A 16,387-nucleotide genomic window follows, 5' to 3' on the forward strand; every position below is an offset into this window, starting at 1 on the left:
TCTCCAAGAGTTCTGGGGAGGATTAAATAGAATTGTAGATGCAAAGCACCTAATACAATGCCTGACACATCCAACAAGTGCAGCTGTTCTCATAAAGACCATTCTAGGCTAAGCTTCTCTGAAATCCATCCACTGCTCTATCAAATTTGAACTTCATCCATCTCTTCATTCAAATTACATACACAAAATAAAAAAATACTTCTCCTTTATGCCATGTATAGACAATATGCTTTAGAAAGCAGTTGGGGGTGGTGGTAATTGCAAATATTAAAGAAGGTTGGGAAGGATGCACATTGGGAAGGAAATTGTTGGAGAGGAAGGAGGTCAGGAAAGGAAGGACAGATGCTTCAGAAGCACCTGGCCAAATCATCTAATGTGTCCCAGGCCCGGGCAGACATGGATGGGTCCAATCCAAGGACACAGGGCTCATGATTCAGCAAGTGGTTCAATTCCATGAGTCATTTCTGGAAAAAGAAAGTCCATACCATGGCATTAGCCCATTGCCTGACATTTTTCTACCTCATGAAACTAGGCTAGGTTTTCCAAAACCCTTCCAGTTAATTTGAAGGGATAAACATCTAACTTTCTGCTTTTGGACTTCTCAGTATTATTGCTGTACACGATTGCACAACTGCTCCAGTTTGCCCCAGAGGGTCACTTCAGTTGAATCCTTTGGCATGTGATGCCTGGAAGCTTGCACAGAGACATCCCTCCAGTTCTCATGGAACTGGGCTACATCTGGGTTTGTAATCAATATATATCCATTAATTGGGGGTCTGACCTGGGAATAATGTGACTGGAAAAAAGATCAGGCAGCTGAGCTATGACCAGATCAACAAATACATGACTTTAGTACAAAAAAATGAAAAGGCAGACCAATTTTCCAATTTTAATGTGCAGAAACAATAAAAGTAGACAAATTCTGTTGATGAAAATTAGAATTGTTTGTATCAAAAAAATCATGCCAAAAAAAATGAAGAAAGGAAAGGCAATGCCTACGAGTATATAGTGCAAGTGTGTGTTTTCACTTGAGTAATTCATGAGAGTTACCCACTACATCTGCCACTCAGGAAATTCCCTCCTGTGAGGACCTATATAGTCATATTAAAATCACTGACAGTTGGGCTTCCCTGGTGGCGCAGTGGTTGAGAGTCCGCCTGCCGATGCAGGGGACACGGGTTCGTGCCCCAGTCCGGGAAGATCCCACATGCCGCGGAGCGGCTGGGCCCGTGAGCCATGGCCGCTGAGCCTGTGCGTCCAGAGCCTGTGCTCCTCAACAGGAGAGGCCACAACAGTGAGAGGCCCGTGTACCGCAAAAAAAAAAAAAAATCACTGACAGTTATTTGCCATTATTTGATATAGATTTGACTCATATTTTGACAGAGATTTAGTTTTCAAATTAGTTTGACAGATTTAGTTTTCAAATTAGTCACTGAATTATATTGATTTTGCTTAGTCCTGTGTTGAAATGTTGTTCATTGTGTATTCTCTCTCTCTCTCTCCTTTGAGCTAGTGGAAACATAATAACACAGTCAGAAAAAATTGTATTTCTGGCTCAAGTTCACACATTCTAGGTTGCTTAATTTTTTTTTTTTTTTTGCGGTACGCGGGCCTCTCCCTGTTGTGGCCTCTCCCGTTGCGGAGCACAGGCTCCGGATGCACAGGCTCAGCGGCCATGGTTCATGGGCCCAGCCGCTCCGTGGCATATGGGATCCTCACGGACCAGGGCACAAACCCGTGTCCCCTGTATCGGCTGGCAGACTCTCAACCACTGCGCCACCATGGAAGCCAGTCGCTTAATTCTTTACTTCATTAAGCTATTCCATGCAGCTATCCTTTAAACGGTACTCTTTTCCAGGGTCTTGACCAATAAACTGTAGATTCATATACTGCTTTTTCAGGAAACATATCTAGTATGTCAAGTGATGGATACAGGTGTTCTAAATCTATCAGTAAATACAGAGGGGACCTCAAAATAGCAATCCAGTTCTTTGAGTTCAATATTGCCTGAGGATCAGTAAGAATGACCTACAGAATTGCATCTAGAAGCAAGGAAATCAGAACATTGGGTGTCCTGTAATACCCTCTCCAAGACTGTCCCAGGCTTAATATGGGTTATGCTGACATTAATGCCACAATATCCCCATTCATTGGGCTTTTTGAAAGAACTCTTCTCAATCCTCCGCCTTCCCTTCTATACGGAAGGAAGAAGGGTATATAAATTTCTTTGGTGAGGGTGGGGGCTGGGGAGAGGTAAGAACAATTTAAGTTTTAAAATTCCACTGTTTTTATTTAGATTTTTTTTTGACTTTCAAAAGAAAAGGCAATTTCATTTTAGCAATGTTATGAGTAGAGTTTGTATTGTTTTAACACCTCAAGAGAGTCATATTTTATAGTTGTGCTTAATTTAAATAAATAGTAGAAGACATTCACATATCTTAACTAAATGAGAATTTTCTGAAAGAAGACTTTAAATTTCTAAGACACTAAAAAGTAAGTCTGGGACTAGAAAGCATTGATATATTAGGGATTTTTAAATCAATTCTTAGTTTTTGACTTTACAGTGTCTAGCCTTTTTTTTTAAAGAACACATTATACCAGTGTTTCAAAACCATTTCTGCTTTATTTGTATCAAATGTGTCTCTTTTAAGGTACAATGGACTAGCGTTATCAGTACTATTTTGCTGAGTTAAGCATTCATCGTGGGTGGGCCTTGGCAAGTGCTGCTCATGAACTTCTGAGTTGTCACCTTGCTCTTTTCCTTATTATAAAATAGTACGGGGGCTTCCCTTGTAGCGCAGTGGTTGAGAGTCCGCCTGCCGATGCAGGGGATGCGGGTTCGTGCCCCGGTCTGGGACGATCCCGCATGCCGCGGAGTGGCTGGACCCATGAGCCATGGCCGCTGAGCCTGCGCATCCGGAGCCTGTGCTCCGCAACAGGAGAGGCCACAACAGTGAGAGGCCCGCGTACCGCAAAAAAAAAAAAGAAAAAAAACCCAGTACATAACGCTACAAAAATTCAAATATATATTAAAATGGGTACAAACTGAACATTTTTTCCAGATACACAAGTAGACACACATTTTGAGGTTGATTAAAATTAACAAATTTTTTCTCTTAAATAAGAAATGCAAATAGCATCCTGCTTCCAAAATGGAGCTCCCTGGTCCCCCATCAGCCCATATGGGGCTTCAGCCAGAGCCCCTCTGCACTGTTCTGTCGGTCATCCCACCATCAGGAAGCCATACGCTTTGAATCTGAGGGTCTTGCATTCATTTATTTACGGTCTCAAACACACAGTTGAACAGGGCCAATGGGAAAGGGACTGGCTAAGATTCACATGGCTGTGAACCTTGCAAAGTTCACCTCCTTTCTCAGCAGCAGGGCAGCTTGTCTGGAATGCCACAGGTACACTCATATGGAACTACTGCAAAGAATAAAATGTTTGGTTCTGTGATCATCATTATGGTGGAACAATATGTTGTAACTCAGATTTCCACAGAATCCATCACACTGACCATGGGGGAAGCTAAAGTGCCTGGACTTGCTCCACTTTCTATTTCCCTTGCCTTATTCACAAAATAAATCTACTAATTTAAGATGTAGTTATCATCTTTCGGACTCTGAGGATAGTCAATCTTAACAGCCCCAGCTTGGGAATGCATATAAAAGATGTCTGTATGTGTTCCTATAAAACAGTAAATGAGGGCTTCCCTGGTGGCGCAGTGGTTGAGAGTCTGCCTGCTGATGCAGGGGACATGGGTTCGTGCCCCGGTCTGAGAGGATCCCACATGCCGCGGAGCGGCTGGGCCCGTGAGCCATGGCCGCTGAGCCTGCACGTCCAGAGCCTGTGCTCTGCAACGGGAGAGGCCGCAACAGTGAGAAGCCCGCGTACCGCAAAAAAAAAAAAAAAAAATTATATATATATATGAGAAAACCAAACAAACAGTAAATGATGAGGAAGAAAACCGAGTATCAAAACAAAATATAATAATTTAGACAGAAAGCCAGTCAAGGTAAAAGCAAATGAGTCATAAACCAGATCCAAACGTAAATAGTTATCACCTCTCCATTTTGCACTTCATTTGCATTGATTTAGCTGGTTATATAACTGTAATGAAACACTAAAATCACTAGACCTACAGTTCTCTGAAATCAGCAGCTTTGCAAACTTTCAAATTTCTGTTTTCAATGACAAGTCAACATTTCAAAGTGCAGAAGTTAAAAGAGACAAGGAATGATAAATGATGCCCCACAATTGCTGAAATCTGATTACAGTGAGATAAGAGCTGGCCAAATTCTGCTTGCATGAGTCTATACCTAAAGAAAAAGAAAAAGAAAAAGAAAAGAAAAGAAAAGTCTTTAGATAAATGACTGCTTCCATTTATTCCTTCTAAATATAATATAAACAAGGAAACAAAGAAAATGCAAATGGATTCAGGATCCCATTTACACTTAGGGGGAGAAATTAATAAAACAGTTCCATCCTGAAAGAAAACCCCCAAATCGACACTCTTTTAAGAAGCTAATTTATGCACTCCTGAGTCCTCATACAAGTTAAGCAGCACAGAATATCACAGCAGGCATAGAACAACAGATCTCAAGCCCTGCTGTGTTTGTTCAAGAAGGCAAGTTAAGCTATTCCTAACAGGAAACAAAACACACGGTCTGGCTATTAAACAGGGATCGTTTTGCCATACTGTGCAGCCCTGAATCCATCAATTGCTGTTCCAAACAGGATTAGAGATGTGGTTTTCTTTAACCATGGTTTTGAGAAAAATGCTTATGCCTGCTCAGAATTTTCATGCTGATATTAACTAATATAGTGCCAGGCAACACACGGAGTACCTTCAAAACTTTCAAGACACTGTCTTTGACAAATTCCAAAGCTGTTTGAAGACAGCACAAAATGAAGGGGAGGGGAAAACCTATGTGCGGAAAAGTTAACCATGTGAACAGCCAAATTTGGAATACCCCAAAGAGTATTTTTTCCTTTAAGTTTTCAAGGCTCCATGCTATAGTGATTAATCACACAGTGAACAACTGATGTTTAGTTCCTATAGACAGAACCTACATGGATGAATATGTAGTATGAAAACTGGACTATTTTTGAGACTACTGAACATACATTTGCAAAGGCTGTGGGTAATTCTGTTATTATTATAAAATGGAATCTCCCAGCCATTTTTGTAGAAGTCAGGTACCATGTAAGGGAAAAAAGGCAAACCTTTCTTACATATGGACCTCTCTTCATTGTTGAACTCAAGAACAATCAATTCAATGGAGAAAGTGGTTCAATTTTCACTAAAAAGAACAGTTTTGTGATGGCCTGAAGGCATCAGGTCTGTATTGCTACATGTTTTTTTTAACCAAGATTCAGGACACTGCCTATGTATTTGGTGAAAATATTTATTGGTCAAGTGTATAACCAGTTAGTACTACCCCTATTTTGTATTAAGGGTTGAAATTTATAGAATCTAGAAATTATCTCAGAGGTGCTTAAGAATCACAGGAAAAACAAAATTTTTTTTTTTTTTTTTTTTTTTGCAAACCATTTTTCTAGAAAGTAGCCAAAAGGGCTAGAAGAGAAGTTTTGGAAAACCCTCAAATTATTAGCATCACGAAAATGATAATTTATAGACAACAATCGTTAATGACTGCTACACATAAGTGGGATACCCAAATGGGACATTTTTAGTTGTAGATCAGCCAAGAGATTAAAATAAGCATGTTTACAGAGACATAACTATTTAAAATATTTATAGAGAAAACAGTTGCAGATGATACAAAGAGAGATTCCAACAAAAACATAGCACAAATGCAGACACCATATGGTGCAATGTATGCACTCATGACCTCATGTGAAAAGCTGGCCAAAGACAGAGCAGCTGGAGCTACCTCCCTTTTACCCCCAGAACAACAAACTCTTGGGTTTGGAAGGGACTCATTATAATCATGGCCATGGATGGGTGAAATCTATGGGTAATGTCAAAGGCTTTGGGAAGAAATCTCTCAAAACAATTGTTTCTGAAAGCCTTTGCTTTGTTGGGATTTCAAGTCCAGTCTCCATTTCTTTCTGACTCCATGTAGGAGGTACAGGCAGGTGATACACAGAGTTTTTAATGAACCAAGAGAAGCATCACATTCCTTCTAGGCTCTTTTGACATCTCCTGATTACTCATTAGGCTTGAGTCAGGACCACAAAACACTATGGAGGTCCCAGACCACCACATCATGTCTGACTGCACTCTTCATCTGCTCTAAAGCACTGGGGGCCAAGCTGAGCAAATGGTAATAGGAACTCTAAATTTTGTGAGTTTCAGCATATGTCAGGCTCTGTGGTAGGTGCAAGTAAGAGAAATAACTCTCATGACAAAACTACAAAGTCAGCCTCTCGTTCTTGTTGAATAACGAGAGGTTAAGTGACTTAGAGATGTTAAGTGACTTGCTCATGGTCACAAACAGATAATGGCTAGAATGGAACCCACCATCTTCTTTTGCTGGTAAAGCAGCAAGACAATACATTTGAGGGGAACTGATGATTGTAAGAACCTTAACCTTCTGTCAAAAGCCTTTGGTAACATTGGGGAGGGGAAGGGAAGGAACATGACGGGTAGGGATGCTCATACATCAACAATTGAGACTAGTGGTCCTGAGGGTGAATGCCTTCAATCAGCAACGTGTCTCTCCTCAACCCTCCTCATCTTCCAGCCCAGATACCCGAGGTTTATAGTCAAACTCCTTCTCCAAAGAGCTGAATTTCCCAGAAATTATCCAAAGAATTCTGAAATCATTTCACACACGGCTCTTAATTTTTTTGTTTAAGGTAAATACCTTTCTCTATTATAACAGAAGACCATTTGTAGCCATAGTGAGGAATGGGAGGCAGGGTTACTCTTTGTCATCTAGGGTTGCAGAACGAATCTGCTGGGCAGTCAAATATCTTTGGGACACAGGAAAAGCCCCTGGAGCATCTTCCTCACTACTGTACTTTCAATAATCATAATAATAGGCTCCACTTTTCAGGGCATGTGATGTGAGTCAAGATAAGATATGATGATAGAAGAAAAGAGTGTGATGAGCTAAGTGCTATTGAAGAATCATATGGCCCAGCAACATTTGTTCTTACCATATTCTGTGCTGGTTTGTTTTGAACTTTGTTTTAAACTCCATGGCTGATGGCACCTCAAATTCATGAGGAATCTTTTACAAGCAAACGCTTTTGTCTACGGATCAGTGGAAATTTGATGAATAAATACTAGTAAGTTGAGGCCAGTCCATTTTTAGGCACTGAGTTTAAGTCACTTTGCAAAGAAACTTCAAATGTGGGCAATTAAGCAAGCATGACCTATCAAGGATGCCGAGCCTTCCAGATAATGTGGAATTCTGAACATATATTTACCCTGGAAGCTGTTGCTCTACTCAAATACTTTAACTTTTAATGAAGTGTTCAGTCCTTTTGTGATGGCACTGAAGTGTAATCAAACATTAACACAAGCCAAGTCACACACTAGCATGTCTTGCCTTGTTTAAATATCTCAAATATATTTGAGTAATTGTGTAATGATTTCTGGGCCTCTGGTTGTCCATATGGTCTGAACAGACTGTCTTTTGTAGAACAGTTGTGATATCTCTCTTAGTGAGAAAAAACCAAATCATCTCTGATTTGGAGGGCTTAGGAGGTACTGCTTAAATTTCAGGGTGGTGCCCTACCTCAACTCTTGAAATGAAACCAACTCACATCTGGGCCCCAGAAATTACTCTATCTTCTGAAAATCTTGCTTTTGTTTGTGAAATACATAAGAACAATGCAGCAGGCATCACGTGACATGTTTTCTGCCATAACTGTCCTTAGGATGCAGTGACATGCCATGGGAATGATACAGCAAAGTCAGCACTGCAACCACATGTAATCTTTCTGGACAGAGAACATTCTAGATGGTGGCACCAGATCATCTCAGACAGATAATGAGGACCAGTGAAAGGGTCTGACCATTGGCAAGAACTCTGCTTTAATGTTCTCTGAGTGGTATGGGTGTTGAGACAAGCAAAGCAGCTGTTGAGTTTGCAATTAATGAAACCCAAGGTGAGTTTCAGGGATTTGGATTAAGAGCCCAGAATCTAAACATGGTTACTGGGCTTTAATTAATTATTCATATTACCTATCTCCCTAGGAAAGTATCCCAGGGAAGATCTGGAACGCTATGTTTGAAGGAATGTGCCAAACTTACACTTGACCTATTATTTGAGAATTCTTAGCAAAATGGTTGGGCATAGATTCATCCCCAAACCACTGGCCACCATACAGCTCTCTGGTGGGACTAAGTTGGCGAGGGGCTAGTGGACAGCTAAGTCTGTTGGCCTTTCTGTTCCTGCCCAACTTCAGGCTCCTGAAGTCCTAAGAGGAAAACCATTTCACTGGTCATGAACAGTGCCGAATGCACAAGACCATGGAGGCATGCACAATTCGTGAGTTCTGGGGATGACTGGAATGTGATGGAAAAGAGTTTACCTTTTGTGCCTGAGGGAGCTGAAAAATAAGGGGGAAAAAAGAAGAAAAAGCAATCATTATATAAGAAGTTAAGATTAACTGTAAAACTTCATTTGGCTGTCATTGGCAAATGGAAAGACCAAAACGGGGAGAAAAAGAGGAAAATAAAAACTAAAGCCAAGTCACTTCCCCATATAAAGCTATGGTGCTGGGACTTCCCTGGTGGTCCAGTGATAAAGAATCTGCCTTACAATGCAAGAGACTCGGGTTTGATCCCTGGTAAGGGAACTAAGATCCCACATGCTGAGGGGCAACTAAGCCCGCGCGCCGCAACTACTGAGCTTGCGCACCTCAACTAGAACCCGCGTGCTGCAAACTACAGAGCCCATGTGCTCTGAAATCTGTGTGCCACAATTACAGAGCCCACGTGCCCTGGAGTCTGCACACCACAACTAGAGAAGAGAAAACCCAAACACCACAACTAGAGAGAAGCCCGTGCACCACAACAAAGAGCCTGCACACAGCAACAAAAGATTCCACATGCCAAGAGAGGGGGAAGACGGCGGAAGAGTAAGACGCAGAGATCACCTTCCTCCCCACAGATACATCAGAAATACATCTATATGTGGAACAGCTCCTACAGAACACCTACTGAACAAAGGCAGAAGACCTCAGACCTCCCAAAAGGCAAGAAACTCCCCACGTACCTGGGTACGGCAAAAGAAAAAAGAATAAACAGAGACAAAAGAATAGGGACGGGACCTACACCAGTGGGAGGGAGCCGTGAAGGAGGAACGGTTTCCACACACTACAAGCCCCTTCGCGGGCGGAGACTGGGGGTGGCGGAGTGGGGGAACTTCGGTGCCGCGCAGGAGAGCACACCCACAGGGGTGCGGAGAGCAAAGCGGAGAGATCTCCGCTCAGAGGATCTGTGCCGACCAGCACTCACCAGCCCGAGAGGCTTGTCTGCTCACCCGTCGGGGCGGGCAGGGCTGGGAGCTGAGGCTCGGGCTTCGGTCGGAGCACAGGGAGAGGACTGGCGGTGTGAACACAGCCTGAAGGGGCTAGTGCATCACGGCTAGCCGGGAGGGAGTCCGGGAAAAAGTCTGCACCTGCCGAAGAGGCAAGAGACTTTTTCTTCCCTCTTTGTTTCCCGGTGCGCGAGGAGAGGGGATTAAGAGTGCTGCTTAAATGAGCTCCAGAGACGGGCGCGAGCCGCGGCTAATAGCGCGGACCCCAGAGACAGGCATGAGACGCTAAAGCTGCTGCTGCCGCCACCAAGAAGCCTGTGTGCGAGCACAGGTCACTATCCACACCCCCCTACCGGGGAGCCTGTGCAGCCCGCCACTGCCAGGGTCCCGGGATGCAGGGACAAATCCCCCGGGAGAACACACGGTGCGCCTCAGGCTGGTGCAACGTCACGCTGGCCTCTGACGCCGCAGGCTCGCCCCGCACTCCGTGCCCCACCTTCACCCCGGCCTGAGTGAGCCAGAACCCCCGAATCAGTGGCTCCTTTAACCCCGTCCTGTCCGAGTGAAGAACAGACGCCCTCCGGCGACCTACACGCAGAGGTGGGGCCAAATACAAAGCTGAGCCCCTGGGAGCTGTGAGAACAACAGAGAAGAGAAAAGGAAATCTCTTCCCAGCAGCCTCAGGAGAAGCGGATTAAATTTCCACAATCAACTTGATGTACCCTGTATCTGTGGAATACCTGAATGGACAACGAAATCATCCCAAATTGAGGAGGTGGACTTTGAGAGCAAGATTTATGATGTTTTCCCCTTTTCCTCTTTTTGTGAGTGTGTATGTGTATGCTTCTGTGTGAGATTTTGTCTGTATAACTCTGCTTTCAGGATTTGTCCTAGGAATCTATTTGTCCGTTTTTTTTTACACTTAAAAATTTTTTTTTCTTAATAATTATTTTTTTATTTTAATAACTTTCTTTTCTTTTCTTTTATTCTCTCTCTCTCTCACTCTCTCTCTTTCTCTCTTTCTTTCTACTTTTTCTCCCTTTTATTCTGAGCCGTGTGGATGAAAGGCTCTTGGTGCTGCAGCCAGGAGTCACTGCTGTGCCTCCAAGATGGGAGAGCCAACTTCAGGACACTGGTCCACAAGAGACCACCCAGCTCCACGTAATATCAAACGGCGAAAATCTCCCAGAGATCTCCATCTCAACACCAACACCCAGCTTCACTCAATGACCAGCAAACTACAGTGCTGGACACCCTATGCCAAACAACTAGCAAGACAGGAACACAACCCCACCCATTAGCAGAGAGGTTGCCTAAAATCATAGTAAGTCCACAGACATCCCAAAACACACCACCAGACGTGGATCTGCTCACCAGAAAGACAATATCCAGCTTCATTCACCAGAACACAGGCACTAGTCCCCTCCGCCAGGAAGCCTACACAACCCACTGAACCAACTTTAGCCACTGAGGACAGACACCAAAAACAATGGGAACTATGAACCTGCAGCCTGCAAAAAGGAGACCCCAAACACAGTAAGATAAGCAAAATGAGAAGACAGAAAAACACACAGCAGATGAAGGAGCAAGATAAAAACCCACCAGAACTAACAAATGAAGAGGAAATAGGCAGTCTACCTGAAAAATAATTCAGAATAATGAGAGTAAAGATGAACCAAAATCTTGGAAGTAGAATAGACAAAATGCAAGAAACATTTAACAAGGACCTAGAAGAACTAAAGATGAAACAAGCAATGATGAACAGCACAATAAATGAAATTCAAAATACTCTAGAAGGGATCAATAGCAGAATAACTGAGGCAGAAGAATGGATAAGTGACCTGGAAGATAAAATAGTGGAAATAACTACTGCAGAGCAGAATAAAGAAAAAAGAATGAAAAGAACTGACCACAGTCTCAGAGACCTCTGGGACAACATTAAACGCACCAACATTCGAATTATAGGGGTTCCAGAAGAAGAAGAGAAAAAGAAAGGTACTGAGAAAATATTTGAAGAGATTATAGTTGAAAACTTCCCTAATATGCAAAAGGAAAGAGTTAATCAAGTCCAGGAATCGCAGAGAGTCCCATACAGGATAAATCCAAGGAGAAACATGCCAAGACACATATTAATCAAGCTGTCAAAAATTAAATACAAAGAAAACATATTAAAAGCAGCAAGGGAAAAACAACAAATAACACACAAGGGAATCCCCATAAGGTTAACAGCTGATCTTTCAGCAGGAACTCTGCAAGCCAGAATGCACTGGCAGGACATATGTAAAGTGTTGAAGGAGAAAAACCTACAACCAAGATTACTCTACCCAGCAAGGATCTCATTCAGATTTGATGGAGAAATTAAAACCTTTACAGACAAGCAAAAGCTGAGAGAGTTCAGCACCACCAAACTACCTTTACAAAAAATGCTAAAGGATCTTCTCTAGGCAAGAAACACAAGAGAAGGAAAAGACCTACAATAACAAACCCAAAACAATTAAGAAAATGGGAATAGGAACATACATATCGATAATTACCTTAAATGTAAATGCATTAAATGCTCCCACCAAAAGACACAGACTGGCTGAATGGATACAAAAACACGACCCATATATATGCTGTCTATGAAAGACCCACTTCAGACCTTGAGACACATACAGACTGAAAGTGAGGGATGGAAAAAGATATTCCATACAAATGGAAACCAAAAGAAAGCTGGAGTAGCAATTCTCATATCAGACAAAACAGACTTTAAAATAAAGACTATTAGAAGAGACAAAGAAGGACACTACATAACGATCAAGGGATCGATCCAAGAAGAAGATATAACAATTGTAAATATTTATGCACCTAACATAGGAGCACCTCAGTACATAAGGCAAATACTAACAGCCATAAAAGGGGAAATCGACAGTTACACTTTCATAGTAAGGGACTTTAACACCCCACTTTCACCAATGGACAGATCATCCAAAATGAAAATAAATAAGGAAACACAAGCTTTAAATGATACATTAAACAAGGTGGACTCAATTTATATTCATAGGACATTCCATCCAAAAACAACAGAATACACATTTTTCTCAAGTGCTTCTGGAACATTCTCCAGGATAGATCATATCTTGGGTCACAAACAAAGCCTTGGTAAATTTAAGAAAATTGAAATTGTATCAAGTATCTTTTCCGACCACAACGCTATAGGACTAGATATCAATTACAAGAAAAGATCTGTAAAAAATACAAACACATGGAGGCTAAACAACAGACTACTTAATAACGAAGTGATCACTGAAGAAGTCAAAGAGGAAATCAAAAAATACCTAAAAACAAATGACAATGAACACACGATGACCCAAAACCTATGGAATGCAGCAAAAGCAGTTCTAAGAGGAAAGTTTATAGCAATACGATCCTATCTTAAGAAACAGGAAACATCTTGAATAAACAACCTAACCTTCCACGTAAAGCAATTAGAGAAAGAAGAACAAAAAAACCCCAAAGTTAGCAGAAGGAAAGAAATCATAAAGGTCAGATCAGAAATAAATGAAAAAGAAATGAAGGAGACGATAGCACAGATCAATAAAAATAAAAGCTGGTTCTTTGAGAAGATAAACAAAATTGATAAACCATTAGCCAGACTCATCAAGAAAAGAAGGGAGAAGACTCAAATCAACAGAATTAGTAATGAAAAAGGAGAAGTAACAACTGACACTGCAGAAATAAAAAAGGTCATGAGAGAATACTACAAGCAACTCTATGCCAATAAAATGGACAACCTGGAAGAAATGGACAAATTGTTAGAAACATACAACCTGCCAGGACTGAATCAGGAAGAAACAGAAAATATGAACAGACCAATCACAAGCACTGAAATTGAAACAGTGATTAAAAATCTTCCAACAAACAAAAGCCCAGGACCAGATGGCTTCACAGGCAAATTCTATCAAACATTTAGAGAAGAGCTAACACCTAACCTTCTTAAACTCTTCCAAAATATAGCAGAGGGAGGAACACTCCCAAACTCATTCTATGAGGCCACCATCACCCTGATACCAAAACCAGACAAGAACGTCACAAAGAAAGAAAACTACAGGCCAATATCACTGATGAACATAGATGCAAATATCCTCAACAAAATACCAGCAAACAGAATCCAACAGCACATTAAAAGGATGATACACCATGATCAAGTGGGGTTTATTCCAGGAAGGCAAGGATTCTTCAATATATGCAAATCAATCAATGTGATACACCATATTAACAAACTGAAGGAAAAACACCATATGGTCTTCTCAGTAGATGCAGAGAAAGCTTTCGACAAAATTCAACACCCATTTATGATAAAAACCCTCCAGAAAGTAGGCATAGAGGGAACTTTCCTCAACATAATAAAGGGCATATATGACAAACCCACAGCCAACATCGTCCTCAGTGGTGAAAAACTGAAAGCATTTCCACTAAAATCAGGAACAAGAAAAGGTTGCCCACTCTCACCACTCTTATTCAACATAGTTTTGGAAGTTTTAGTCACAGCAATCAGAGAAGAAAAGGAAATAAAAGGAATCCAAATCAGAAAAGAAGAAGTAAAGCTGTCACTGTTTGCAGATGACATGATACTATACATAGAGAATCCTAAAGATGCTACCAGAAAACTACTAGAGCTAATCAACGAATTTGGTAAAGTAGCAGAATACAAAATTAATGCACAGAAATCTCTGGCATTCCTACACACTAATGATGAAAAATCTGAAAGTGAAATCAAGAAAACACTCTTGTTTACCATTGCAACATAAAGAATAAAATATCTAGGAATAAACCTACCTAAGGAGACAAAAGACATGTATGCAGAAAATTATAAGACACTGATGAAAGAAATTAAAGATGATACAAACAAATGGAGAGATATACCATGTTCCTGGATAGGAAGAATCAACACTGTGAAAATGACTCTACTACCCAAAGCAATCTACAGATTCAATGCAATCCCTATCAAACTACCACTGGCATTTTTCACAGAACTAGAACAAAAAATTTCACAATTTGTATGGAAACACAAAAGACCCCGAATAGCCAAAGGAATCTTGAGAACGAAAAACGGAGCTGGAGGAATCAGGCTCCCTGACTTCAGACTATACTACAAAGCTACAGTAATCAAGACAGTATGGGGCTTCCCTGGTGGCGCAGTGGTTGAGAGTCCGCCTGCCGATGCAGGGGACACGGGTTCGTGCCCCGGTCCGGGAAGATCCCACATGCCGCGGAGTGGCTGGCCCGTGAGCCATGGCTGCTGAGCCTGCGCGTCCGGAGCCTGTGCTCCGCAAACAGTGAGAGGCCCGCATAGCGCAAAAAAAAAAAAAAAAAAAAAAAGACAGTATGGTACTGGCACAAAAACAGAAAGATAGATCAATGGAACAGGATAGAAAGCCCAGAGATAAACCCACGCACATATGGTCACCTTATCTTTGATAAAGGAGGCAGGAATGTACAGTGTAGAAAGGGCAGCCTCTTCAATAAGTGGTGCTGGGAAAACTGGACAGGTACATGTAAAAGTATGAGATTAGATCACTCCCTAACACCATACATAAAAATAAGCTCAAACTGGATTAAAGACCTAAATGTAAGGCCAGAAACTATCAAATTCTTAGAGGAAAACATAGAACACTCTATGACATAAATCACAGCAAGATCCTTTTTGACCCACCTCCTAGAGAAATGGAAATAAAAATAAACAAATGGGACCTAATGAAACTTCAAAGCTTTTTCACAGCAAAGGAAACCATAAACAAGACAAAAAGACAACCCTCAGAATGGGAGAAAATATTTGCAAATGAAGCAACTGACAAAGGATTAATCTCTAAAATTTACAAACAGCTCATGCAGTTCAATAACAAAAAAAAAAAAACTCAATCCAAAAATGGGCAGAAGACCTAAACAGACATTTCTCCAAAGAAGATATAGAGACTGCCAACAAACACATGAAAGAAGGCTTAACATCATTAATCATTAAGGAAATGAAAATCAAAACTACCATTAGATATCATCTCACACCAGTCAGAATGGCCATCATCAAAAAATCTAGAAACAATAAATGCTGGAGAGTGTGTGGAGAAAAGGGAACACTCTTGCACTGCTGGTGGAAATGTGAATTGGTACAGCCACTATGGAGAACAGTATAGAGGTTCCTTAAAAAACTACAAATAGAACTACCATATGACCCAGCAATCCCACTACTGGGCATATACACTGAGAAAACCATAATTCAAAAAGAGTCATGTACCAAAATGTTCATTGCAGCTCTATTTACAATAGCCAGGAGATGGAAGCAACCTAAGTGTCCATCATCGGATGAATGGATAAAGATGTGGCACATATATACAATGGAATATTACTCAGCCATAAAAAGAAACGAAATTGAGCTATTTGTAATGAGGTGGATGGACCCAGAGTCTGTCATACAGTTAAGTAAGTCACAAAGAGAAAGACAAATACCGTATGCTAACACATATATAGGGAATTTAAGAAAAAAAAAATGTCATGAAGAACCTAGGGGTAAGACAGGAATAAAGACACAGACCTACTAGAGAATGGACTTGAGGATACAGGGAGGGGGAAGGGTAAGCTGGGACAAAGTGAGAGAGTGGCATGGACATATATACAGTACCAAACCTAAAACAGATAGCTAGTGGGAAGCAGCCGCATAGCACAGGGAGATCAACTCGCTGCTTTGTGACCACCTAGAGGGGTGGGATAGGGAGGGTGGGAGTGAGGGAGATGCAAGAAGGAAGAGATATGGGAACATATGTGCATGTATAACTGATTCACTTTGTTATAAAGCAGAAACTAACACACCATTGTAAAGCAATTATACTCCAATAAAGATGTTAAAAAAAAAAAAGATCCCACATGCCACAACTAAGACACATGACAGCCAA

The 16,387-nt window shown here is 41.3% G+C and overlaps 1 protein-coding gene across 1 annotated transcript in view; it reads right to left on the bottom strand.

The window, feature by feature from the left end:
* The window catches only part of CACNA2D3 (calcium voltage-gated channel auxiliary subunit alpha2delta 3), a 795,852-nt gene that overhangs the window by 218,942 nt on the left and 560,523 nt on the right, over positions 1 to 16,387 (bottom strand). The window contains exon 14 of the mRNA XM_032649095.1: positions 8,512 to 8,529. Within this exon, the coding sequence (XP_032504986.1) occupies positions 8,512 to 8,529 (18 nt within the window). The remainder of the gene's footprint in view (positions 1 to 8,511; positions 8,530 to 16,387) is intronic.

This window comes from Phocoena sinus, chromosome 11 (assembly GCF_008692025.1).
Source record: "Phocoena sinus isolate mPhoSin1 chromosome 11, mPhoSin1.pri, whole genome shotgun sequence".
NCBI lineage: Eukaryota > Metazoa > Chordata > Mammalia > Artiodactyla > Phocoenidae > Phocoena > Phocoena sinus.